General features: G+C 49.0%; 2 protein-coding genes across 7 annotated transcripts in view; one reads left to right on the top strand and one right to left on the bottom strand.

Annotated features, from left to right (window-relative positions):
* The window catches only part of RAB37 (RAB37, member RAS oncogene family), a 63345-nt gene that overhangs the window by 2838 nt on the left and 32889 nt on the right, over nucleotides 1-27618 (bottom strand). Inside the window, exons 2-6 of one of the 5 annotated variants that reach the window (XM_084750236.1) lie at nucleotides 13796-13906; nucleotides 2591-2701; nucleotides 1614-1655; nucleotides 1015-1081; nucleotides 878-930 (exon numbers count right to left, since the gene is read on the bottom strand). In XM_084750236.1, the coding sequence (XP_084606362.1) occupies nucleotides 878-930; nucleotides 1015-1081; nucleotides 1614-1655; nucleotides 2591-2701; nucleotides 13796-13906 (384 nt within the window). Of the gene's footprint in view, nucleotides 1-877; nucleotides 931-1014; nucleotides 1082-1613; nucleotides 1656-2590; nucleotides 2702-5436; nucleotides 5589-13795; nucleotides 13907-27618 lie in introns of those variants that run through there. The other 4 variants (XM_084750237.1, XM_084750239.1, XM_084750238.1 and 1 more) reach the window with 4 other exon arrangements.
* CD300LF (CD300 molecule like family member f) overlaps nucleotides 2715-27618 on the top strand; it is a 38172-nt gene continuing 13268 nt past the window's right edge. For both annotated transcript variants that reach the window (XM_084750235.1, XM_084750234.1), the window contains exons 1-2: nucleotides 2715-4546; nucleotides 24406-24560. In XM_084750235.1, coding sequence (XP_084606361.1) covers nucleotides 24518-24560 — 43 coding nt within the window. In that variant the 5' untranslated portion in view covers nucleotides 2715-4546; nucleotides 24406-24517. The remainder of the gene's footprint in view (nucleotides 4547-24405; nucleotides 24561-27618) is intronic.

Raw genomic sequence — 27618 nt, 5'->3', positions numbered from 1 at the left:
TTGGCGATATAATACAGGAGATATCTGCCTTGACTATACAAGGCTCTGGGCTTCATTTTTCTTTATTGCCTGTGATCGATTAGTGATGTCTGCCATGAGTATAGGATTGGAGGCGGCAATGCTATACATTAGCCATCCTTTTATACCTATCTGTCTTATCCTCTTGGTTTGCTTGTCAATCCTCAAGGTCTAGAAGCAAGCAAAACCATAACAATGTTGTGCACAGAGTCATGCTTGTCTTTCTTGGTCGTTGCCTCCCTAATGGTTTGGTTGTGAGGACACAGCCACTCACTCTGTCTTTTTGAGTTGCAACTTGGCCTGAATGCATGTGGAGTTTTCGGCTTGGGCTTTCCCCTGGGTCCCTGTGTTGTTCAGGCTGTGTGCCGGATGCTGGTCCCTGAGTGGAGCTGGGACTGTACTGAAAACTTGGATATAAAACACACTCATGGCCTGGAGGTAGTGGCGCACGCCTTTAATCCTTACACTTAGGAGGCAGAGGCAGGCGGATCACTGTGAGTTCAAGGCCAGCCTGGTCTACAAAGCAAATCTAGGACAGTCAAGGCTACACAGAGAAACCCTGTCTTGAAAAACCAGAAAAACAAAACAAAACAAAACAAAACAAAACAAAACCACACTCATGAATCACAGTCAGGGCTATACAGGCCACACAGGGCACATCGGCCTGCTTAGTTTTTCTATGCACATATGGCAACAAAATGCCTAGTCACCGCTGAGGGTTTTTCAAAAGTGACAGGTTCTATGGTCTACTTGTTTATACAGAATTGAAGCAATTTTGCCTGCGGAGGCCCTGTTCTGGCTGCTCATGACAGACAGGGTTCTTGGGGTGGGGAAAGGACCTTGGGAGGAGAGGACCTACCCTGATGTTGTCAAAAGATGATTTGTTGGTGATGTCATACAACAGGAGCAAGGCTGGAGAGAGAAGGACAGTAGGAGATCAGGGCATCAGCAGAGGTGCTGTGGAGGGGGGAGGGGACGGAGGACAAGGGGACTTACCCTGAGCATCTCGGTAATAAGCATGGGTCACACTGCGGAAGCGCTCCTGTCCTGCAGTGTCCCAGATCTAGGAAGAGAAAGAGAGAGAGAGAGAGAGAGAGAGAGAGAGAGAGAGAGAGAGAGAGAGAGAGATGGGTGGGAAGGAGGCAGGGCTAAGCTAGCTGCTGACTGGAGGCCTCATGCTGTGGTGTGAGCTGTCAGTGAGATGGGGGAGGGGTGTGTTTCCTTCTGTGGGTTCTCACAAGCCTCTGAGCATCTGATGACCTCTTAAATGGTGATTCTGGAGCCTTAAACCCATTTACTGCTATTTCCTCTTCTCCAACCCAGGTGGGTTTGGGGGGCTGCTTAGAGCAGTAGAGACTCAGAAAACTGGAGGGGGAGGGGCAACAAGTGAGGGTAAGCCTAGCTGAAGTCGCCTTTCATAGGAAGAGAAAGGATGCCTGTGAACTGCTTTTTCTGCAGATATCAAACAAGCAAAAGCAGTTTCCTCTCATGGGCCCCACAGGAAGTTACCCCAGGCTGAGGGCTGGGCTGTAGGCCTGTGGTTCAGGTTGAGAAGCAAGTGCCAACCCCTCCCCCACCCCAGCCTCTGCTCTTACCTGAAGCTTCACCCTGGCACCATCCACGGTCACCACCTTGTTCTGAAAGAGAAAAGGGCAGATAGTGGGGTAGGGGGAGAGGAGGGAAGGGGAAGAGAGGCGCAGGCTGGCTCCCAGCTCTGCCAGCATCCTCTCCTGGTCTCTCTCCAGGCCCACCTACAGGCAGCGTGGTAAAGCCTAAGACATCTTCAGTCAGTAGAGCAGTGGGGACCTGCTCCAAAGTTCTTCCATGCAGTGTTCTCATAACGCAGCCAGGCAAGGGAAACCTTCAATGCCGCCTAGTGCTCTGTTAGACTCAGCAGGCAGCAGGGAGGGCGTGGGAGGCTCTGCCTCTTTCCCACTTCAGTCTCTGTCTCCCAGAGTTCAACTTTAGAGATAAGGCACCCATCAGCATCCCAGAATCTTCAGAGGCTTGACCTGAAAACCATCTTTCCTCAGCTACCCCTAATTCTCTCATGTGGCCTCAGCACTCTGTTCACTGGGAGAGACACAGAGTTTCTGCAAGCCCACCTGCTGGGTTAGACTCTTCCCTTCCAGGGTCCTTTGGTATGCAGTACCCAGTGGTCCCACTTTGCATACTGATAAAGACAGAGATCTTAGAGACCTTGGAGGGGGGTGGGAGGCATCCCCAAGAACTGCTGTCTCTGAACCCAGCCCTTTACTTCTTGAAGACTGACCTTGACAGAGGGGCCGAGCTCAGATGGCCATGGGCAAGGGGCTTTCAGAACTCAAGACCATAAAGCGAGACAACCTTGTTTGGGGACACTCTCCGAGAGCAGGTGGGCAAGAAGCCAACTCCACCCAGACTCCTTTGATCTGGCCATCTTTATGGTTTTGGTGGGAGTGCCTCTGGGGCCTCCCAGGCCATGAGCCCTAGGTGCCCTCAGGAGTCAAAGCAGACAAGTGTCGGGGAACCCTTCCTGAGCCTGAGCTGCAGCCCAGCTCACTGCAGGAGGAGCCTGCAGCCACCACCTCACCCTGAAGTCTATGCCGACGGTGGCTATGAAGGTTCCGGACAAGAAGGCCCCATCTTTGAATTGGATCAGGAAACAGGTTTTGCCGACACCCGAGTCTCCCAGAAGCATCACCTAGGAGATGGGGGGCACAGGCAGTTAATGGCAACTGGGGAAGGGGAGGGGTCTTCTGGGATTCCAGAGAAGGATGTCTTGGAGAAAGGGTCAGAGAAGGTGAGAAGGCTGAAGGATGCCAGCAGGACAGGGGAACACGCGCCTCCAGTGAACCTGCCCCTGCTATCACCCGGGCTCTAGTCTCCATTCCTTGCCTCAGTCTCCCAGGCTCTCCCTCTGAGCTTCTTGTACTAGCCAAAGTCCTTGAAGCTGACCTGAGCCCTCCAAAGTGCTTGGAGGTCCCCAGAGAACTTCACATCCTGTTGGCCTATCCTTTCCATGTACGTTTGTCCATTGCTGAACAATGCAGAGAGATCACTGCTGGTCTGAGTGTGCACTCAGGTATACACAGATGGGTGGGGCTCCCACACAGGGAAAAGGACCTACCAAGACTTGGTGGGTGGGTGGGGTCATGGTGGTGCATGCCCTTCGCCTCAGTATTTGGGAGGCAGAGGTGGGCAGATCTCTGAGATCTAGGCCAGTGAGTGGCTGGTGAGTTCAAGGGCTAGCCAAGGCTAAATAATGAGACCCTGTGCTTGGAAAAAAAAAAAAAAGACTTGATGGGCAGGACACTGTCTTTAAATTACTATTGGTTGAGTTTCCTTTTGGGTCAGATATTTATTTGGAAGTGTCTAATGAGGGCTTATGTTCATAATAGGCTTGTAGGAATTAGGGAAGCTTGGAATTTATTCTGAGATGGGGGAGATGGTTAGTTTGAAGTTTTTTGTTTGTTTGTTTGTTTTTTTGTTTGTTTTTTTAGCAGAAACCTCCCAAGAGGGACAAATGGCTGCAAATTGGCATCTTTGGGTCACTGTGGGGAACACATAGGTATGGTGGAAGTCAACCATGGTATGTAGAGTCAACACAGAATGTTCCAACTGCCTGGTTAGACTGTTAATAAGGTTGGAATTATTTGGGGTGCACTGAATTTGATGGTGGAGCCAAAAAAGCTTTTCTTCCATAGATGATGGGGTCTCAGGACTGATTAGTTGACTTTAGTGAAGAGCTGTAGGAGTGGGTCTGATCAGAAGGGATGTGAGGCTGAGGCCCTCTACTATAAAAACCCTACTGTGTGCTGTGGGGAAATTTTCTTATTTATTTATTTTGCGATTTGCTTGCCATAATAGGAGAAAAATGGGGAGTGGGGGAGTGGGGCTCATTCCTTTGAGTCTGTCAGTGTCTAGGGCCAACAAGGTTGATATGAACCACTCAGGGCTCAGAGAAGTGACATGGCCTGGGTACTGCCTGCCTGAGACCCTAGGCCTCTTAAGGTGCTCTAAGGAGCTTTTCCACCATGTACCTTTCACACAGCTGTGGACTCAGGACTGGGCCAAGACTTGGCAGGCTGGGGTCAGCTATTTTGCATATACTGCCAGTCAGGCACTCTGATGGCTCTGGGGCTCCAGCCCCAGAGGGGAGGGAGGGGGCCAAATACTGGTATTTGTGTACTTTACAGATCACAGCTGCCTTGAGTAAACAACGCAGCCAGTCACCCAGCCTGTCAAGTCCACCAAACACAAACAGCTGCTCAGCCTTACCACCTCCTAGGTAAACAGCTCAGCTGGCCGTAGGGCAAAGAGGTCAGGAGATCCCCATCAGCCTTGGGGGCTGGCAATCAGCAGCCTCCCCTCCCCTGAGGACTTAGAGCCCTATTTCCTGCCACAAGCCCACACAGGACGCCTATCTCAACGGCTCTGGGTTGGTAGGCTGGCAGACTGGCTTCCCCTGAAACCCTGGGGTGGAGACCTGAGGCTCCTAGTGAGAGTGAAACCTGGTGTTGGAGGAGGAACCAAGACACTGAAAGAGGCAGGTATCCTTCAAAACCGGGCATCAGCTCTTCCTGGAGGTGCCCTCGATTATTTCTCCCTAATCCTGTAGAGAAAGAGTGCAAGTTGCTGGGTGGCTCAGCATCTCCTTTTAGAGTCCTGTGTACTTGCTTATGCCAAGGACACGGACAATAGAGGTGACACACTAGTACCCATGCTTCTGCCCCTCCCTTTTTTTTTTTTTTTTGCACAGGGCATTCCTGCAGAAGGTATAGACCCCAGAGGGTGCCTTAACAGTCATCAGGGGAGGGAGGGTGGGTTGGCCACTGTCACTAATTGCCATGCTCTTTCTTAGCTTCTGAAAATTCCCAAGCGGACTTATAGGCTGGCTACACACAGCTTGGGGGTGGGGTGTCGCTAAGCTTAAGGTTTGGGAGAAGCGGTGAGACTCTGTCTGGAGGGACTGGGGGGAGGAAAAGGGTGGGATTTGCTTGGTGGGGACCTAAAGCATTCAAAATGGGTGACAAGTGTCACTTTTTGAGGCTTAGCTCAAAAAAGGGCATTAACCTTGAGATGCCTCTGCTGGCAGGGATGCCTTGTCTGTGTCTTTAGGGGAATCCCCATCTCCTAGCACCTCCAAAATGTGGCAGAAGAGAAGTGGGTTGTTGTCCGGAAGGTGAGGAGTCTAAGTCTGATCTGCCTTATCCCACGCCCTGAGGTCAGGCTATATCCCTAGAGACTGAGATGGGCCCAGAGGTTATGCCCCAGACCCCAGACCCAGCTGACTGGGGAACGACTGAGTCCAATCTAGATAGTCCCAGAGAGGGGCGTAGACAGGGACGGACAGGGTCCTATGGGAAAAGACATTGGGAGAGATGTCCCTCAGTGCCGGCCTGGGGGTCCCCAGCACTGGGCGCAGCGCCCACCCACCTTGCCCGTGAGATCGTAGTTCGGACTGCAGGGCGGGGAGCCTCGTTCAGGAGCCTCACCATCCCCAGCGGTAGCAGCTCCAGGCGTGCCAGTCATGTCCCCAGACAGTCAGAGGTGAGCTAGGCTGGCTGCAGGCGAGGGAGAGAGCGGAACCGCCCTGCCCCAGGCCCCGCCCACTCTTCCCTCCCCACCCACCAACCGGCTCGGACCCTAATAGGCTCCTCCCTCCGTCCCGCCATCCACTCGACGACGCCTGCTAGAACATAGGAGACTCGCGGAGTGCACGGCCGAGGGACTGGCAGCACCACCACCCGCCTCCCGAGAGACATTAGCCTAGTTTAGTGCTCTTACAGCACAGTATGAATCCTGATACAGGACCAGTCCGCTAAGGTCGCAGAGGTGGGGTTAGGTTGCCATCGAGGCAGCTGACCCAGGAGATCTGGCTAGCAGTGGAAGGAGTGGTGCGGCTGTGCAGCATGGCCAGCAGGGGGCGCCCGAGCCCCAGCCAGCTGAAAGTCCCGAATTTACCTGCAAGCAGGAGGCTAGGGGAATGCTCCTGAGCAGTGTTTGACAATGGGCGGCAATCTGAGGATAGCACCCAAACAGCTCTGTTTTTATTGATAGACCTCAGCTTGAGCTCATCCGAGTCTATGTTTGTTCACTGACACTCACTTTGGAGCGCACTGACTGCCATCTGGAGAGCTCCTGGGTGGTGCTAACACTTTGAGCCCTTGGCAATGTATTCTCTCTCGTTTCTCCCTGATTTGCTGCTTTAAGCTCCTACTGTCTCACCATGGAAATTCGGGCTTTTGAAGCCCATCTTTCCGAGGGGGCAAAGTAAGGCCAGCTTTAGTCAGGTGAGGCTCAGGCCTGGCCACCAAGTGGGTACCACACGAAATTCATGAAGTCATGGGTCGTTTTGAGGAGTTTCCAGTACAGCCCAGGAACCCCGTAGCTCCTGATGGCAGGGGATGTGGACAACTGGGGTTGCATGGCTTGTGGGCCAATCTTTTAATTATCCCTATCCCAACGTTGTATAAAAGGGAGCAGGATGGAGGGCACTGGGTGTGGGGTGTACTAAGGGAATCCTCCCCGAAGCTTTTTAGGTGAGGGCAGTGAGGCAAGCAAGGGCAGGGCCGGCTTTTGGGTCACTACAGACTTGGGGCACTAGCTATGTACATCAATGGAAACTATTTCATGACAGCTGATTGGAAAGTCCAGAGCACAGATGGAGGCGACCTTGTCGAGGTAGGCATTGGAGAGGGAAAGTAGCTTGCCCCTTGATCACCTTCACTGAAAACTAACGTTATGGGTTACATTGTGCCCCCACCCCAAGAGATATGCTGGAGCCCCAGGCACTGGTAACTCAGGAATCTGACCTTCCTTGGCAACAGGATCATTACAGATGTAAGTTAGAATCAGGCCATACCAGAATAGGAGTCCCGGGCTGGGTAACATTGGCCATCCACTTGGCAGGTCCAAGAACTATCTGGGAGGTGAGCTTGTGGGCGTGACTGTGACCTGTCTTGATTAGGAAGACCTACTCTAGAGGAGGGAGGAGGGCAGCATAAGAGAGGAAGCAGCTGAGCTCAGACACCCATCACACTCTCAGCAGCTTGTTAGTGGCTGCAAGGTGACCAGCTGCCTCAGGCTCCTGCTGCTGGGACTTCCCCAACATGATGGACATGACACAACCCCCAAACTTCCTTCCTTCCTTCCTTTCTTCTTAAAAGATTTTTTTACTTATTAAATATACAGTGCTCGCCGGGCGTGGTGGCGCACGCCTTTAATCCCAGCACTCGGGAGGCAGAGGCAGGCAGATCGCTGTGAGTTCGAGGCCAGCCTTGCCTACAAAGCGAGTCCAGGACAGCCAAGGCTACACAGAGAAACCCTGTCTCAAAAAAAAAAACCCCCAAAAAAAAAATATATATATATATACACATACATACGGTGCTCTGCCTGCATGTATACCTGCAGGCCAGAAGAGGGCATTAGATCACATTCTAGATGATTGCGAGCCACCATGTGGTTGCTGGGATTTGAACTCAGGACCTCTGGAAGAGCAGCCAGTGCTCTTCACCTCTGAGCCATCTCTCCCAGCCCTCAAACTTCCTTTCTTAACGAGTTGTTTGTGTCAGAGTATTTTATCATGGCAACAGGAGGAGCAGTAACTGCGACAAGCCCCTAGTCCAATGTGACTGTGATGTGAGAAAGGACTTAAGGCGAATGGGGAGAAGACAGCCTTGTGTGGACCAAGGCAGGGACAGGAATATTTGATGGCTCCAAGGAGCACGAGTGATGCCTGGAGCTAATGGAAGCTGGGAGAATTCTACAGTGATACTGCCGACACCTTCGTTTGGGACTTTGGTTTGTGTTGTTGGTTCCATATTATTTTGGGAGGAGGTAGATGCTTCAAGAGGTTGGGGCTTCGCTGGAGGAAGTAAGTCACAGGAAATAGGGTGGGTTTGACTTGGAGCAGACCAGGCACCTCCAGAGACAACAGAGAGAAAAGCATTTTTTTTTTGTTTGTTTGTTTTTGTTTTTCCGAGACAGGGTTTCTCTGTGCAGTCTTGGCTGTAGGCTCAATTTTCTTAACAAATATATTTTATTACACACTTATTAACTGAGCGTACATCACTTATAACCCAACTAACCAAAACAATAGGAGAAGAGGATTAAAGACTACAATAACAAACCATAAGGATATCAGTTCCAAGGAACAATTCTCCTGGCGTAATCAGCAGGATTTCTTCTGCTGGAACCTGGAGTAACCAGACCCCAGAACCTCAGCAGGAGCACTGAGCCCCGAAGCTTTCCCTCTGGCGGTTCTCTCTAGGAGCGTCTTGAAGTGGAGCGATGAACAGCCAAAACTATCCCAAGTCTCCAGAGTCCCCGCCTCTTGTTTTTGGCTCATATTCATACCTCCTCTCAGAATTTGTTCAAGAATGTTTTCCAGCTGGTTAATAACCAACCTCCCCCACATAGTGGTTCAACTTCTAAGGGGATAAACATCACCTGCTCTCTCACAAGTCTTTTTCTCATCCCCAACTTGTGATCTAAACAAAACACAGTTTCTCTCTCCTTCTACTTGGCTGTCCTAGACTTAATTTGTAGACCAGGCTGGCCTTGAACTCACCACAGCAATCCGACTGCCTCTGCCTCCTGATTAAAGGCGTGCACCACCATTCCCAGCTGATAAAAAGCATTCTTACAGAGATCTGGGAGAGTGCAGTCCTCTTTCTGGGTGATGCTTGTTAGTACCTCTGGGCTATGTTCCCTGAGTCTGCAGCAGGAGGCAGTGCAGTGTGAATACATCATGCATCGACCGACCCCTGGGATACTGCAGTCTCTTGGGTGTGTTCAAGGGCAGTCTTGAGTGAGCCAGAAGCAAGAGTGGTGCTGTGTGGCAGAGGGGCTCACCAAAGGGCAGGGGATCCCTCTATGTGGCCTTCAGGAGAGGGGGTGATGAGAACACAACACCCAGGCTTCCTGCTCTGTGTACATGCCCTGGCAGCCTGATTCTCTCCTGTGGCTGCTCACACCTCGTGTCATACCACAGTCACACACTCTGACACTGACATGCCTCATATGCTCTCCTCACATCACCCCTTAACATACAAGCGTCATACTACAAACAAACACATACTATGTACCGCATAGTATGTAACATCATAACACACATTTCTTGCCATAGCACAAGCATACGGTGTCTTACACGACTCCTAGACACATACCTTACTTCACTCCAAACAGATGCATATCTGTCACCACATGGAAACTTCAGAGAGAATTTTTCACTAGGCTACAAACACATAAAACAGATCAGTGCCCATAGGCCCTCAAACTGACCCCATATCTCTCACATCCTTACTTGATGCCCAAACCACCTTCAAATATAAAACACTATAAATTACCCAGCCTCTCTCATGTCCCCCCACCAGATGTGAAGTGCGCATACACACCACATCACTCTCCAATCAGAAGCCCCTGCCCTACTGGGCTAAGGTCACAGCCCACACACCCACACAACTTTTATAAAAAATATTTTTCAAGATTTATTTATTTATTATGTATACAGTGCTTGCCTGCATGATAGAAAAAGGCATTAGATCACGTTATACATGGTTATGAGCCACCATGTGGTTGCTGGGAATTGAACTCAGGACCTCTGGATGAGCAATCAGTGCTCTTCACCTCTGAGCCATCTCTCCAGCCCCACACACAACTTTTTTTTTTCTCTAAAGACAAGATTTCTCTGTGTAACCTTGGTTGTCCTGGAGTAGCTTTGTAGAAAGCCTGGCCTCAGACTCACAGAGATCTACCTGCCTCTGCCTCCCACTGCTGGCATTAAAGGCGTGCACCACCACTGCCCGGCTCACACAGCCTTCTTCTTCTTCTTCTTTTTTTTTCGAGACAAGGTCTCTCTGTGTTAGCCTTGGCTGTCCTGGACTCACTTTGTAGACCAGGCTGGCCTTGAACTCACAGCAATCCACCTGCCTCTGCCTCCAGAGTGCTGGGATTACAGGCATGTGCCACCACGCCCGCCTCACACAGCCTTCTTGACACAGGATGGACCAGTGACACTGGTGCTTCTACTGCCTCTTTAGAGGAACACTGGGTTCCTCCCAGACATGCAGGTGGGCTGAAGAGAGCCCCGAGGCTGTGAACCACATAGCCCAGTATCTGCAGGGCCCAGATGTGGAGGGGAGCCTAGGGTAGAGGCTGGAGCAACAAGATCAACACTCAGGTTTGGCAAACTGTGGTGCATAGATCACCCAGTTCATGGCTCCCAGTTCATGTCAAAATACAGGCTCTGTGTCCCTATTCTGATCCTGCCCAAGCAGCCTCTGCAGTTAAAAAAAAAAAGATTTATTTATTTATTTATTTATTTATTTATTTATTTATTTATTTTGTATACAGTACTTTGCCTGCATGTGTACCTGCAGGCCAGGAGAGGGCGCCACATCTCATTATAGATGTCTATGACCCACCATGTGGTTGCTGAGAACTGAACTCAGGACCTCTGAAAAAGCAGCCAGTGCTCTTAACCTCTGAGTCATCCCTCTAGCCCCAAACTATGTAGCCCAGGCTGGCCTCAAATTCATGATCTTCCTGCCTCTGCCTCCTTCAGCAAATCCTACTGGTGTGTACTGCTACAAATGGCACCTCTGCAGGCTTTTACACACACCAAATGGGTGTTAAGAGCCATGGTCTCTTGTGCTACCTGGAGCTGAAGATGAGGAGTTTAAAATTTAACAGGAAATAGTGCGATGATGGGAGATGGACACGGGGAAGGCTTTTGGAGGTAAATTTTGCATCACTGTTTAGGTGAAACTGCAGAGTCTTGGGAAAATAAAGACAAGTTGTAACAAGGACAACCTGACTTGCAATGGGACAGGGGTCGGTTGGAAAGGTGAATGTGTTTTGATTTGATTTTTAAAATGGTTTTTTGAGACAGGGTCTCTCTGTGTATCCTTGACTGTCTTGGACTCGCTTTGTAGACCAGTCTGGCCTCAAACTCACAGTGATCTGCCTGCCTCTGTCTCCTGAGTGCTGAAATGTCCTTGTATAAATTTCTTTTTAGAAAATACTCGGTCCCTAGCCAGTGGCATTATTTTGGGAGATGGAAGAATTTTTAGGAGGTAAGACCTATCTGGAGAGAGTAGGCCACAGGTTTATACTTTAAAAGCTATATTTGATCTCTCTCTCCCTGCTTCCTACCTGCCATGTGACCCCAGAGTCAACAGAGCCAAGGGACCACAACAGAAGGTCTGAAATTGTGAGTCAAAATAAACCTTTGCTCAAGTTGTTTATGGCAGCTTTTTAAAGCTAAAGTGATGAAAGGTCTAATGCATAAAGTTGGTACCAGGAGTGGGGATGCTGCTGTGACTAACCTAACTGTGAGAGTCTTTGTCTTTGGAACCGATTTGCAGGAAGGATTTGCAAGTTTGGAGATGTGGGCTAGCAAAGGCGCTAGAGTGCTATAAACTGACCTCAGTAGGTGATTGTGGTGAGAGCTTGGAAGACCAAAATTATGATTTAAAAAAATGTGGGGACAATAAAGATGTGTTCCAGAGGAATCAATACCTTCTTCTGGTCTTCATGGGCCCTAGGCACAGAGACACACATGCAGGGACCATCCATACACATAAAGAAAAATAATAAAAATTAAAGTATCTCACTGAGTGACAGGTCAATAAGCAAGGATTTTACAGCCTGTATCTCTAGGGACCAGTGTTTGAAGAACACCCAATATCCTTTAGCATCCTTGTTCAGAGGGATGGGGGCGGGGAGAGCTGCTGTGCAAAGATCCAGATGTTTTGGGTAGGGGGATGGACCAGGAGCAAGTGGAGGGTTCTTGGCACTCAACAGAGCAGTAGTAAAAGGAATGAGTATGCTCACAGTCAGGCTATGGCTGGACCCCATCACGTTTCCTCTATATGGTTCCTAGCCACATGTGGTTAGCCTGCCCGCTGTTGTGGGGATCTCCCTGGATTTGGGTCCCAGTTGTGGAACGTGGTTGTGCTTGTTTGTGGTTCAAGGTCCTGCTCTTGACCTTGTCCCAGTGTCCCCAGGCGCAAGTTTCACTCGAGCTGCCAACTGTCTGGATGCTGGCCTGGCCTAAGCACAGCGGAGGATATAGAAGGCTGTCCCCAAGGTTAGCAGGAGACTTCTCTCACCCTGCCTGGGTTGCTTGGCTTTCTCCGTCTGACTAAATTCACTCTTCTTGCTCATAGACTTGCCTTAGTTTTCTTGCCAAACTAGTAGACAAGTTCAGAGAAGATACCCTGTGAGTGTGTGTATCAGAATTTTCGGACCTGGGATTGCCTACTCTGCTCCCAAAGTCAGGTGCAAGGGTAAGTGAAAAGGTGTGGGTGTGTCTGGGAGGCAGAGTGACATTGGCTGGAGTAGGCTCACATCTCATCTCCAGACAAGCTGACCCAAAGCCTTGGGGACTGTCCAAAAAGCCTTGGCCATCTGAGACTCGGCTCTGCCTTTTTCTGCCTTCTTCCTAGAGAAGGCCAGGGCTCAACTCGTGCTAGTTTTGGGAGCACATGGGTGCTGGTGTTTTGAGACAGGTTCTAGCTCAAGCGGCTCATAAGCTGGCCAGCTGGCCCTTCCCACTTACCTCCTGGGCAGTCACCTGTAGCTGTGTCCAGGCAGGACCCTTGTCTTCCTCCTTCTGACCTCTTGGGAAAGCCCATTTTTGGCTTTCCTTCTCTCTTTTTTCACCAGTGTAAATGTTATGTCCCTGCCTCAAATGTGACCTCACAGGCCCTGTGCTTTGGTTTGTCTAGAGGTTTTCTTTCTTCTTTTTTTTCCTTCTTTCTTTCTTTTAAAATATTTATTTATGGGGCTAGAGAGATGGCTCAGTGGTTAAGAGCATTGTCTTCTCTTCTGAAGGACCTGGGTTTGATTCCCAGCATCCTCATGGCAACTTGCAATTGTCTGTAACTCCAGTTCCAAGGGATCTGATACCCTTATACCGACGCACAAAGTAAAATTAAATAAATTAAAGTAAATTTATATAAAAAGATATATTTATTTATTAAGTATATAGTATTTTGCCTGTATGCCCAGAAGAGAGCACCAAATCTCATTATAAATGGTGTGAGCCACCGTGTGGTTGCTGGGGATTGAACTTAGGACCTCTTAACCTCTGAGCCACCTCTCCAGCCTTAACTGGGGGTTTTCAAACTCCCACACTGTCCAAGAAGGGATACCTGCTCTCCCAGTCTCTGAAATGCTATGACTCTGGAGACCCAGCAGCATCAGAAAGGGGGAAGCCTATGGAAGTTTATTCCAAGAATTCAAGGGAATCAGAGAGTATGTGCAGCTTTGGGAAGGTCAGGGAGGTGAGAGTGTATGGCAAAGCAGGGCTGCTAGTCTGTGGAGAACTGTGGGGGAAGGAGCCTGACTCTACTTCCCATCTATTCACCCCCTCTCCCGCATTCACCTCTCCTCCACATCCCCAGTGCTGTGTCCTAGGAGAGAGCAAGAGCTAAAAGCCAGACTTCAGTTCTTGCTTGCTGCCTCTCAACCCATGTGGCCGTGCTGTTTGCACATTGTATTGTCATTTTTTTAGCCCTTCCAGATTCTTTGCTGCTGTGGGGTTAACCTGAGGGTTTACATCCACATACCCCTGTGTTGTTGGTCTTTTATCTCAAAGTGGAATGGCGCCTCCACACCACCCAAGACCAAAGCCCCTTCCAGTCCTCATCAACTGGCCTGCATCTCTGGAGATGGTCTGTTTACTCAGATTCTTTTACCTGTCTCATATGAGCACCGGCCTATTTCCGGCTGGACCCTGACGTACATTACTGGGACTCCAGAGCTGGCAGGGGCTTTGAGTACTTACTGTGAAGCCGATGCCCACGGTGGCTGAGAATGAGCCGGGGATGAACTTTCCCTGGTCGAACTGAACCAGTAAAGATGTCTTCCCAACGCCACTGTCACCAACCAGGATGGTCTGAAAAGCAGCCACAGGGACAGGGTGAGGACTCCAGGTGGGTTAGTTGTGACTGCAGGAGGTGGTGTGTGCGTGAACACACATGCACACATTCATATACCTCCTCGCTCTCTCACTCCTACACACATATAGAGTACCCAAACACAGACAACACATATAAATATTAAAAATTCTGGCATACATTTCTATACAGTGCACAGAGATATACAGCCTGTCAGCCAAAACACAGAGATATACATATATAATACACAAATACATATATAGATATATGTATACCAATATGAAAGTATACATATAGGGCTTATGAGGTGGCTCAGCAGGTAAAGGGGACTGCCACCAAGCCTAACAACAACCTGGGTTCAATTCCTAGTACCTACTGGGTAAAAGGAGAGACTCTAGCAAGATGTCTTTTGACCTCCACACCTACACTGTGGCATGTGCCACACCCCTGGCAACACACACACACACACACACACACACACACACACACACACACACTCCTGATTTGTATTGAAGGGTACAAAAGAAAACAATCCCAAACCAAGTTCATAGTACCTAGATAACCTCAGATTCCCACCCATCCCAGCTTATCTGATGGGGGGCCCTCCTGCTGTGCTCTGACATCCACACTTGCTGTGTTTGCACTGGGGCCACATGACCCATGGATAATCCTTAGGCAAAGGCAGAGAGCATGGTGGGGACACTGTCTGCCTGTTCTTGTGGGGACACTGGACTCCTCTAACAGCTGATGTCAGTTGGAGGACCGCTGCCCCTGGGATTCTGACCAATGTCAGACACGTCCCCTGGCCTCCCAGCATCTACCTCATTTCTCATATAGGCATTTATTTCCCTCGATAAAATCCTGACCCATTTCATTTTGGTGTCTGCTCCTCGGAAGGCCAGATAACAGGATGCACCTCCCGTGTGCGCTAGTCCAAAAAGACCCAGGTGTGGAAAGCAAGATCAGGATGCCTGTGGCAAGTCTTGGGAATATTTCCCAGCTGACCCTGGAACAAACCCATGGAGAGGGCAGCATCCCAGAGAGAGGAGGGTTTTAGGAAACGGGACAAAGGTCGCACTCCACTGGGATGTCAGCGCTGAGAGGAAACAGGGTGAGAACCAGCCGGGAAACTTGGGCAAATATTCCAAAGGGAGTCAATCGTAAGCCGTGGGATAGAACCGCCCATGAACTATGAGGCCACGTCCAGGGGCTCTCAGTGCAGGATGGACGAGAAGACAAAAAAGCCTTGATTTCCAGCTGGGCAGTAGACTCTTTCTAAAGGGGATTACTGGAGGGTTCTGGAAGGCCCAAGAGAGGCAAACTTCATCTGCATTCACAAAGACACAGGAGCAGAGAGACTGCTAAGGCCTCTTGGGGTCAGGCCGTGTGCCCTGCCACTTTTCTGCTTGACTGGCATGGAAGGGAATCCACATCAGCGTAGGTTGAGCTTGGCACAGTCTGTGTGATGTTGCTTTTGGATGTCTCCTGACTGTGGCTCTTCAGCTTCTAAATTCAACTGGGCTTTCATTTCCTCCTGGGTTAAAGGGCATCATTCATGCATTATAAATAGTGGCTTTGCTAATTTGCATCTCACACTGAACTTCCTAGAGAGAATGGTCTAGAAGAGCCTGCAGGCCCTGCTTCACTTCCTAGAGGACATGGCAGACTCAATCATTTCTTCTTGTGCCCCTTTTCCTCTACGGGGTGAGGAAGCCAGCAGTCTTGTCGTGGGATCTTTGTCGACTTAACAGGGACTGGAGACTCAGGCTTGGGCGGGGCCTACTCTCGCTCGGTCTTTTGTTGTTATTGTCTGTTTGTTTGCTTTGTTTTTTGAGACAGGGTTTCTCTGTGTTAGCCTTGCCTGTCCTGGACTCGCCTTGTAGACCAGCCTGGCCTCGAACTCACAGCGATCCGCCTGCCTCTGCCTCCCGAGTGCTGGGATTAAATGCGTGCGCCACCACACCTGGCATCTCACTTGGTCTTTCTTTCTTTCTTTCTTTTTTTAAAGATTTGTTTATTTTATTTATTGCATATGACTGCTTTATCTGCAGAAAAGGGCACCAGATCTCATTATAGATGGTTGTGAGCTACCATGTGGTTGCTGGGAATTGAACTCAGGACCTCAGGAAGAGCAGGCAGCGCTCTTAACCACTGAGCCATCTCTCCAGCCCCCTCACTTGGTCTTTTTAACAGCAGGAATCTACTAATGGGCGTGGAGAGGTGGCTCAGTAATTAAGAGCACTTAGTACTCTGGCAGAGGATCCAAGTCTGGTTCCCAGCACCCACAAGGCGGCTGACAACTACCATAACTCTAGTTTCAGGGGATCTGATGCCCTTTTCTGATCTCTATGGACACCAGGCACACACATGGTGCACATATGTTCATGCACAGAAAATAAAATAATCTTTCTAAAAAGAATATATTAACAATTGTGCTGAGAGACTTTAATTTTTTTAAAAGTGTCTCCTTATGTAGTTATGCCCTAGAACTCATTATGTGGACCAAGTTGGCCTCAAGCGTTTAGGGGTTCTTTGGGCTCTACCTCCCGAGTGCTGGGGTGACAGACATGTGCTGATCCTGCCCGGTTGTCAAGAATTTTTTTCTTTTTAATTTGGGCAATCAGAGGGCTCTGAGCTGGTCAACAACAGGCATTGTTGATTACTTTCCCTCAAAGCCAGAACCTTCCTTAGACCTGTTCATAGTTTAGATAGAAAGTTATTACAACAGGTTGATGGTGACACATGCTTTTAATCCCAACAGAGGAGGCAGGGGGCAGGAGGCAGGAGGATCTCTGTGAGTTCAAGGCCAGCCTGGTCTACAAAGTGAGTCCAGGACAGCTAAGGCTACACGGAGAAACCCTGTCTTGATTAAAGGCGTGCGCCACCACACCCGGCTCCTTCTGCCTTGTTGTTTGTTCTCTGGGATTGAACTCAGGGAGTTGGGCTTGGCAGCAGGCACCTGTACCAGCTGAGCCATCATCTCTCTAGCCCCTATTGTCCAGATCTCTTACTGTGTTTTCTTCCTTCCAAAGTGCTTCTGAAATTTTGATTGATTAATTAAGAACTAAGTTGATGAAGCTGAGCCAGCAAGATGGCTCCGTGGGTAAAGTGCTTGTCTTGCGAACTTGAGAAACCAAGTTTGATCCCTGGGAACCATGAAAAGGTGGAAGGAGAACTGACTTTGTTCTCTGATCTCCACATGTGTGCCTGCCCCCCCCTCTGTCTCTCTCTCTGTCTGTCTGTCTCTGTCTGTCTGTCTGTCTGTCTCTGTCTGTCTGTCTGTCTGTCTCTCTCTCTCTCTGTCTCTGTCTGTCTGTCTCTGTCTGTCTGTCTCTGTCTGTCTGTCTCTGTCTGTCTGTCTGTCTGTCTGTCTGTCTGTCTCTTACACACACACACACACACACACACACACACACACCGTGCTCATACACCATAATACTAATAAATAGTAAAAAGTTAATAAATCCTGCTTCTGGCCCAATCTTCTGCATTAACTGCCTGCATTTCCTCCTCTCTTCCTTCTGTCTCACATGGCTCAGGTGGCTTTGGATTCCTGATCCTCCTGCCTCTGCCTTCCAGGTGCTAGAGGTGAAGTTGTGCACCACCATGGGCTGGGTCGCTTTTCTTAAGTCATTTGATTAATGTCTGCTTTTGTCTCGCGCCCATTTACAAATGGGATATGAGGTAGTTTATAGCAGACCCACGTGTGCTAAAGGGTGGTTAAAGATAGTGTCTGAGAAAGGGCCAGGGCCAGAGGAAAGGAGGGGGAAGGGAGGGAAGGAAGGAGGAAATGAAAGAGAGGGAGGGAGGAAGGGAGGAAGAGAGAGGGGGGAGAGCACCAGGATCAGATAGCCATCAGTACATTACATTTGGTTTAACTCCTTGGGTGTCAAGACAAAATGGGAACCAGACAGGCTTCTGTGGCATTTGTATGATAAAGTCTATTTGACCAACAACCATTATCTCCAGACATATGACAGTAAGAGTCATCTCAGCGACAAAATGAGCAGCAGCCTTTTTGCAAGAGATGCAAAGCTCTTTTTATAGCTCCTGTGGGTCACACTCTTGCTAAAGCAGGAGCCCCATAGTAAATCCCAGAGCAACGGTGGCCTCCCTGTGCTCTGGGCCAACATTGAATGCTGCTTTCCTGGACTCCATCGCTTAGTGTTAATATTTAGAAACTAGGCGAATGGGTGGCCCTCTTGGCTCCTAAAATGGCTTTGAATGATCTCCTTAACCAGAAAAGAAATTCAGATGCCATCAGGGCCAATTTATCTGGAGCAGGGCTGTGGTTCAGCGGTAGAGCGCTTGCCTAGCAGGACTGTGGCTCAGTGGTAGAGCAGGGCTGAGCCTCAGCAGTAGAGCGCTTGCCTAGCATGCAGGAAGCTCTTGGTTCAGTGCCCAGCACTGTCCAGCAGGAGAACGAGAAGTTCAAAGTCATCCTTGTCTACATAGTGAGGTCAAGGCCAGCTTGGGATACATAAGAATTTTTTTAAAAAAACAAACAGATACTCAAGAAAAACTCCCAAAACAAAGCCATCCATGCATCTAGCTAGATGTGGTGGTAAACTCCCATAACCTCAGCATTTGGGAGGCAGACACATGAAGTTCAGGAGTTGAAGGGCAGCCTATGCTCTATGAAACTCTGTCTCAACAAAACAGAACAAAAGCAAACCCAGAAACAAGCAAACAAATCCCAGGTGTCCTGGTGTTCTGAAGACATTTGAAACAAAGACGGCTGAGAGAAAAATATTATAAGACACGACAGATAAAGAGCTAACATCCTTCATAGCACAAACTGCTCCCAGAAAAAGAACACAATAGCATAGTGAGCAAAGTATGTGAACAGGCAGGTATGCACATGGTGTGTGTGTGTGTGTGTGTGTGTGTGTGTGTGTGTGTGTGTGTGTGTACAGCTGGACACTGGTTCCAGTTCTTCAGCCCTCTTTCACTTTCACTGTTGCCTCAGAGGAGCTTGATGTGGTTCACGTCTCCCTACGGCTGACTTGAAGTCTCACAACTTCGGCGGTCCTCAACTGTGCAGTTAAAAGACTTTAAAACCACAGCAGGTTTCCTTAAGGGGAAAGAAATTTTACTTCAAGACTATAGCATCTTGGCTTAGGTGTCTAATACCAGCCCTCAGAAGGCTGGGGCGGGAAGATTGCAAGGTAGAGGCCAGACTGGAGCTATGTAGTGAGTTGGAGATTAAACTGGGCTGCTCAGTGATCTTATCAAATGCACGCACGCACGCACGCACGCATGCACGCACATGTGCACACACACGTATACATGCACACATGCATACCAACACAAGCACATGCGTGTGTATACATGCACACATATCTGCATGCACACACATGCATGCACACACACATGCACACATGCCTGCAGCCTCAGCTCCCACTGGAGAATGTCCAGGCTTTGGTGGCTTTCACTATATTGTCACTATATTAGACTTTGGACTAACCAGTGACCACAATCATGTAAGCCAATTTCTTTTAACAAACTGCTATGTGAGTGTAAATCCTTACCGTCAACTTTAACTGGGACATGTGAGGGCTACTAAGACACACTCTGGGTGAGCCTGTGAGGGAATTTCCAGGAAGGATTAGCTGAGCTGGGCAGACATATACTGAATGTGAGTGGCGCCATGCCGTGGGTTAGAGCCCCAGATGGAATGGAAGGGAACTAGGAGGAAGCCAGGTGAGTTCTGGTATATTCCCCAGTCTCTGCTTCCTGGGTGGCCTCTGCTTCGCGTTCCCACCACTTGGTGTTCTTCCCGAGCACATGGACCCAATGGCCGTGGACCTAACTCTTCAAAGCCATGAGCTAAATAAAGTAAATTCCTTCTTCTCATGAGCCATTTAGGCATTTTGATCACAATGACAAAAAGCCAGCGAATACACGGTGTAGCTCTAGAGGAGCCCGGCAGACAACATAATGTTTACAACTTTGAGAACGGGTGACCCTGGCTTGCGTTTGGGGAGTGGGCATTCAGAGTGGTAGCCAGCCAACTTTAGGAGAGCAACTAACAATATCAAAGCTGCCGATGCAAATTCCTCCCCCCGCCCCCCCCCCCCCCGCCGATGCAAATTCTTCCCCCCCCCCATGCAAATTCTTTTGGCTCTTTTTACAGACACACACCAAGATGATAAGGAGGCTCCACAGTAACATTCATTAGAAGAAATAACTCATCAAGTAGGTCTTAGGGAAACCAACCCTAGACTATGAATAGTAGAGATGTGTGAATGAAAAACTGGGCCAGGGAGATGGGTCAGAGGGTAAAAGCGTTGCTGTGTTATGTGTTAGTTACTTTTCTGGGGCTCCGATAAAACACCACGACCAGAGGAGCTTATTAGAAGGAAGGGCTTATTTGACCTCGTGGACCCAGAGGGATAAGAGTCCGTCATGGCAGGACAGACGCATGGCTATGACCGATCCTTGGGTGCTACATAGAGCATCTTCGGGGCCAGGCGTTGTTTCCACCACACATCAGAGTTCACAAACCCTTAGAGTGCTAAGGCCGGCCATCAGCACTTCCTTTCCTGGTGACAGTGTTTCACAGGACAGCTTTCCCCATGACAGACAGTAACATGTGGGGTGATGTGAGCTTCACATCAGTGTGCCTGTCTGGTTTCTAGGACAGACCATGCATCTCTGTAGAAAGAGATTAGATGGACGAAATATTAACCTTAATATTAAGCATGATTTCTCGTGGTGAAATTAGGGGGCAATCAATTTCCTCCTTTCTGCTGTCTTTGTTTTCTAAAATAAATAAGTGTGCTACTTTAGTAATGTGGATAAATGTACTACTTTGAAGTATTTATTTTTATTTGTTTATTTTGTTTATTTTTTAATTTTTTAAATTTTTTTTGTTTTTTTTGTTTTTTTGTTTTTCAAGACAGGGTTTCTCTGTGTAGCCTTGACTGTCCTGGACTCACTTTGTAGACCAGGCTGGCCTCGAACTCACAGCGATCCGCCTGCCTCTGCCTCCCGAGTGCTGGGATTAAAGGCGTGCGCCACCAAGCCCGGCCCCCGGTTTTTCTTTTTTTTAATTAACTTATTTTTATTTTGTGTGCATTGGTGTTTTGCCTACATGTATGTCTGTGTAAGGTTGTCAGATCTTGGAGTTACAGACAATTGTGAGCTGCCATATGAGTGCTGGGAATTGAACCCGGGTCCTTTGGAAGAGCAGTCAGTGCTCTTAACCGCTGAGCCATCTCTCCAGCCCCTTTTATTTGGTTTTTCAAGACAGGGTTTCTCTGTGTAACCCTGGCTATCCTGGAACTCATTCTGTAGACCAGGCTGGCCTTGAACTCAGAGATCTAGATCCACCTGCCTCTGCCTCCCAAGTGTTGTGATTAAAGGTGTGCGCTACCTCCACCTGGCTTTATTTTATTTTTAATTACATCATATCTATGTCTGCTTATGGGCATGTGCATATGGAAGCCAGAAGAGGCCATTAAATTCCGTGGAATTGGAATTACAGGTGGTTGTTCGCCACCAGACGTGGTTATTGGGACTCGAATTCAGGCCTTTCCAAGAGCAGTCTGTGCTCTTAACCTTGTGTCACCCAGACAAACGTACTGTTTTTAAAAGAACGGCACAGTTCCATGGATGGCTGTGATCTGAACAGTGTGGAGGAGACAGTGAGGCGGGACCTGAGGGAACGAAGGCGGGAGGAGCCATGGGTAAGTGCTGTGAGAGAACCAGATAGAAGAGTGCACCAGAGCCTGGGACAGCTCCAGCTGGAAGGCAGAAGGGCAAATCTCGCTTCCAGGGCCTCCTAGCTTTTCTCTACCATCACTATAATGCTGCAGAGAACTGTTCCAAAGTCAAGGGTACAATCTGACTCAGCACTTGGTCTGGGTGGCCATTCTGCCCTTAGCTGGGCTCCCTGGCATGTCTGGGGTCGGCTGGCTGGTGACCAGGGAAGCTCAGTTCTGCTGTTTGTCTCTGGTGCCCAGCCAGCAGGCCAACAGGCTTCTGGGAGAAGCAAGAAAGATAGCGGCCCTAAGTAGGTCTGGAGGCTGGCACACTCCTCTTCTGCTCTGTCACAGTAGGCAAAGCAGGTCACGAGTTTGACTTACGGTCAAAGGGAACAGACTCTCTTTTGAGACAAAGCTCTGAGGTAAAAGGATGTGAGTGCAAGGGAGGGGGTCACTGCAGATCTACTTCAGACCTGAAGTTAATGCAACCCTGTGGCCTTTTGAAGAAAAGGGTTTCCAAATTATGAATCCTGAATTTGGCGTGGGGTCTTGAAAGGAGCCCCATCCAGCTAGGGGTGTGAATTCAGCTTCAGTGACTATAGAACAAAGGTCTAGAAGCCCTACTAAGTGCAGCCAAGAAGAGGGGCAGGAGGTCAGGGAGCCAGAGTCATGATGGCAGGGTCAGGATTTAGAGAACAGGTTCAAGAACATGTGGCTGACGGTTGCTGCTCGTCACTGTGAGATTTCATTCTGTGGGGGTTTCTTCCTTTCTTTCTTTCTTTTTCAAGACAGGGTTTCTCTGTGTAGCCTTGGCTGTCCTAGACTCACTTTGTAGACCAGGCTGGCCTCGAACTCACAGCGATCCGCCAGCCTCTGTCTCCCGAGTGCTGAGATGAAAGGTGTGCACCACCACGCCTGGCCATTCTGTGGGTTTTCAGTTCTATCATGTCAGTTATTTTTTTAAGATTTATTATTATAGGGTGATTGCATGCACATAGCCTCGAACTCCTGATCCTCTGGTGTGCACAACCATGAATGGATTCAATGCCCTCTTTTACCAATGGGGACATACAGCCTGGGAGGTAACTGAGACATGTGGAAACCGATGACCAAGGCAGATCTGGGCCTCTAGTGGCTCTTGAGGACTCTGTACTCTTGACTACCCTGCCTCTATCAGAATCCACAGAGGCCGTTGTTTGAGGGGCAGTCTTGTTATCGCTCACAATAGCTTAGGTAAGTCTGTGTTCTTAATTCAAAGGGTGGCCCTTCATCAGAACCATAGAATCTGGCCATAGGCTCCTGATAGACAGACAGACATCTCTCTCTCTCTCTCTCTCTCTCTCTCTCTCTCTCTCTCTCTCTCTCTCTCTCTCCCTCTCTCCCTCTCTCTCTATGTCTTTCTCTCTCTCTCTCTCTCTCTCTCTCTCTCTCTCTCTCTCTCTGTCTCTGCACCCCTCCTCTCTCTGTGCTGTTTTGTTTTTTGCTACCTTTGCCCAAGAAAGGAAAAGTCATTCCTAGACCCGCTATGAGCATGTGTGCCCTCGGTTCTCAGGGCTCCCCCAGTCTATTGACCATGTCCCTGAAAGGCACTCCCCTTCCGCGTTGCAGAGGTCACCTGTCTCAGTACATCAGTGCAGTGCCCTGAGAAGAGACCTGTTTGATCAGCAGTGGTGAGCGAAGACTCCTGCTCCCTTCTTGGCCTTTCCTTTATGGTCTAGAAATATGTAACGTAAACGTCCACCTCTGGCCACATCCTGGAAAAGCTGTGGCTTTTCAGCAGCTGTTGTTTTCAATGTAAACAGCCCTCCCACACGCCTCCTCACTTTTGGTTAGCCTGGCCAGGCAGGTCTTGAGGGCGCTGTGAAGCCAGGGTGTGTACGGCACCTACCAAAAATGACCCCTCTCTAAGGGCTTGCTGGAAAAGTATGTGTGTAAAATGGAGTAGACATGATGTCAGAATGAAAAGTGGCCATCAAAGCTGCCCTTTCTTCCTTTCTTATTTGGTCAAACGGTTACTGTGGGGCTGCGGGGGGAGGGGGATGTGGGAGCGAGGGTTAGAGGTTATGAACAACAAGGTGGTTCCTTTGTGTGTCGGCGTAGCCCTGGGATATTCACTAAACTTCTGGGGGAATTTAGGTTAAGTCCGTATCTACTACCCAGTGGGCTGGGGCAGACCAACAGGCGTGTTCTCAAAGCAGAACCCTCTCTGACGTAGGTAGGTAGACCCCTGATCACATGTCCTAATTATCTGAGCCCCTCTCCTTGTAATTTTGTAATGGGTGGGGATGCTGAGGGTCAAGCTCAGGGTCTTGCTTACGTTAGGCGAGAGCTCTTCCACTGAGTAACACTATAGGTACCGCTATATAGCCCAGGCTAGCCTTAAACTTGCTATGCAGTTCAAGTTCTTGTCAAACCTCCAAGTCCCCTGCTTCTGCCTCTTACATTTCTGGGTTACAGTTGTCCCCACCACGCATGATGAGGCTGGGTTTCGACATCTCCTCAGCTTTCTCTGTCTCCCGATTCTAGACTGTTTTAGAATCTCTCTTCTGACATCCTTCAACCTATGGAGGCTCTGGCCTTCTGGGCTCCAGCAACTCTGGCTAGAGCTGAGGGGATCCAGCGTCACTGGGTACACATATACAGAGTTGGGGGTCCCCCCCCCAAGTTCTCTTTCCATAGAAGGCACTCTGGCTCCGGTAGTGTTTCTCAAAAACCCTTTTCACAAGTCTGACTTCTTGCATTACATCTCACTCACTGTGCCTCCTTCCTCTTTTGGTTTTAATCACTAGGAGGAAGTGCTGGAGTGAGAGTGAGGGAAATCAGAGGCCCAGGAGCCACAGGAGTGGAGCATGTAGCCTGTTTTCACTGGCAGGCTCCGCCAAGGCTAACGGGTGTGAGAAGATGCACCTGCCGCTGCTGGTCTCCTTTCTCCTCTGGATTTCAGGTGAGCATCCGGATTTGTGCTTTGGGCAAATACTTAGACAAACTGGAGAAGTGATTTTTTTCTAAGGAAACGGCACCCAGCAAGAAGGTGTCATCTGTTTACTACCCTGTTGTCGTGGTGCCTTTGTGGCAGAAATATTGAGCCCTTAAAACCCGGTCCCAGACACAATTCCAGACCATTGCGAGGCTGTGTGGTCTTTAAGACAGGCACACTGATGGGTCCCGCTGGTCTTTGAGAGACAGGGCCGCCCTGGATGCTCAGGAGAATGTACGGTGGAACTGGGCCGTCATCTTGTGAATGTGTTTCAGCAAGGGAAGGCTTTGGGGGAAGAACAAGTATGGGAGTAGGAAACCGAAGGGGGGGGGGGAAAGAAGATACCTACTGTTTAGAACAGATGGAGGAGGTGACTCTCGACAGCTGGCACAGAAGGAAATAACAGAAATGGCAGAGGGACTGAAAAGGTGAAGAGGAGGCAAGGGACAAGCCCCCCCCTCCGATAGAAGGCTGACAACACTTACTGCATTTTGAGATTGGGGGGTGGGCTTTCCCTATGTAGCCAAGGCTGACCCTCTAACTAATGATCCTCTTGCCTCAGGCTCTATGTCCAAAAATATTCACATTATGATTCCCAGCAGCCGCAGAAGTACAGCTATGAAGCCGCAACAAGAGTAATTTCACGGTTGGGGGGTCACCACAGCATGAGCAACTGTATTAAAGGGCCGCAGCGTTTACAAGGTTGAGAACCGTTGATGTAGTGCACTCTGAGTTAGACCACAGAAGGGGGGTTTTCTTTTACTGGGACTATAGGCATGTTCCACCACGCTTGAGTCGATGTAGCTATAAGTGGACGGATACAGTCTTGAGTTCAAAGGAAGAGAATTTACTTTTGAACACAATGACACAAGTTCTACGTGTGGTGAGGCACACCGTTAGTCTCTTTACTTGGAAGACAGAGGCAGGTGGGTCTCTGTGAGTTTAAGGACAGCCTAGACTACATAGCATGTTCTGGGCTAGTCGGGCGTGCACAGTGAGACAGACACTATCTCAAAATAAATCACACAAAATAATGGGTTTGTTGTGTCATTTTTTCATGTGTGTATTACATGTAGTCGGATGATTATCTCCCCCCCCACCCCCATTTCTACTGGTTCCCTCCCTCTTCCTAAATACCCTTTCTACTTTTGTGTCTATTTTGTTTTATTTTAATCTAGATTTTGTGCATGAGAGAAAACATGTGCTATTTGTCTTTCTTATTCTGGCTTATTTTCTTTGGCATGATAATCTCCCTTTAAATGTATTTTCCTGCGGATATAATTGTGTGTGTGTGTGTGTGTGTGTGTGTGTGTGTGTGTGTATATATATATATATATATATATATATATATATATATATATATATATATATCACAGCTTCTTTATCTAGTCATCTGTCAGTGGACTTTGACCCATGGCTTGATTATTGTGCCTAGCGCTGCAGTATAAATGGGTATACAGTTAACACTAGTGCAGAGGTTCTCAACCTATGGGTCATGACCCCTTTGGCAAACCCCTGTCTCCAAAAATAGATACATTTCAACTCATAGCAGTTGTAAAATTATGGAGTTTTTTATTTGTTGGGTGTCGTCATGACATGAGGAGCTGTATTAAAAGGCCACAGCATTAGGAAGGCTGAGAACCACCGCCTGAGAGCATGTTGAGTCCAACTGCAGAAGGGTTTTGTTTTGTATTCTGGTGCTTTCCACTGTGCCATTGGGCTTCATCTTTTGGCTTGAAATATTATCAGCAAAATGGCTCTCAATGTCATAGCCCTAGTACAGACATTTCCCAGGGCTCTAGAATCCTACACGTAACTGTGTACTCGGCTTTTGCGTTTGGACACTGACATTTCAAACATGGGGCTGAAGAGAAGGCTCAGCAATCTGAAAGGCTCACTTCCCAACCCCCCCCCCCCCCCCCGCCCAGAGGAGCCATGTTTGATTCCCAACACCCAGTGTTGGGTTTCTCACAACCACCCATACGCATCTCTGGTGCCTCCTTTGCACTCCATGGCAACCAGTGGTCATGCGCACATACCCATAAGCACATACTCACACACATATAACATAAACAAGAAAGAAACTAGGCATGGTCAGACCTTGATTTAAAAAAGAAGCAAGAAGGGAAGGAAGGAAGGAAGGAATTTTAACCATGGCTTGATCAAGTCTTCCTAGTTCCCCCTCTTCCCTGTGTCTCCCAGTCTTAGTGTTCGGCAACTCCATGTTTTCTTAGGGTGCAGGCCAAACCTGGCGGGGCATCCATCTCCAGTGACCTTCTCCCTGACTTTGGATTAAAATCCTGAGTCCTCCCAGAGGGCTTACCAGGTGCTCACCACCTGATTCCTTCCTGCATCGCACCCCTGGTCCTGTTATCTCTCTTGCTTCCTTGGCTGGTTCAGCTCCCCTCTCCACACGGCTTTGACCACACTAGGTTTGCTCGGCCTCAGGGCTTTCTGTCCCCTTTGCCCTGAGTGCCCTTTCCTGTGTGGTCCTGGGTTCCTCACATCCCCTGTGTCCTCATTTCTCACCGTGACCTTCACTGATGACCTTAATTAAAACTGATGCTCCTTCCGGGGTCTGGCCAACTCTACACAGGAGGCATAGACGAAAGGAATGGGAGGTTCTAGATCATTCTCACCTACAGAGGCCAAGGCACGAGCTATGTGAGACCCTTCTTCAAAAAGAAAACAAACACAAAAACAAGAAGCCCCTTGTGCTCCTTCCCCCCATTGTCTGTGCCTCACCCCTTCACCTTAGTAGAATGGAAGCTTCCAGAGGGCAGAGACTTTTGTCCCTGAAACCATAGCAGGTACTAATCAGACAACTAGCAAATAGTAGGTACATGAATAAGTGCATCCATTAGAGAGGATATGGTTGTTTTTTACATTGCTCTTCCCATCTTTCTACTATTCTAGAACTAAACAATTAAGATTATATTTTCTGGCCGGGCGGTGGTGGCGCACGCCTTTAATCCCAGCACTCGGGAGGCAGAGGCAGGCGGATCGCTGTGAGTTCGAGGCCAGC

The sequence above is a fragment of the Acomys minous genome (genome assembly GCF_964271855.1).
Source record: "Acomys minous genome assembly, chromosome: 12".
Taxonomy (NCBI): domain Eukaryota; kingdom Metazoa; phylum Chordata; class Mammalia; order Rodentia; family Muridae; genus Acomys; species Acomys minous.
This window is presented reverse-complemented; position numbering and strand designations above follow the sequence as displayed.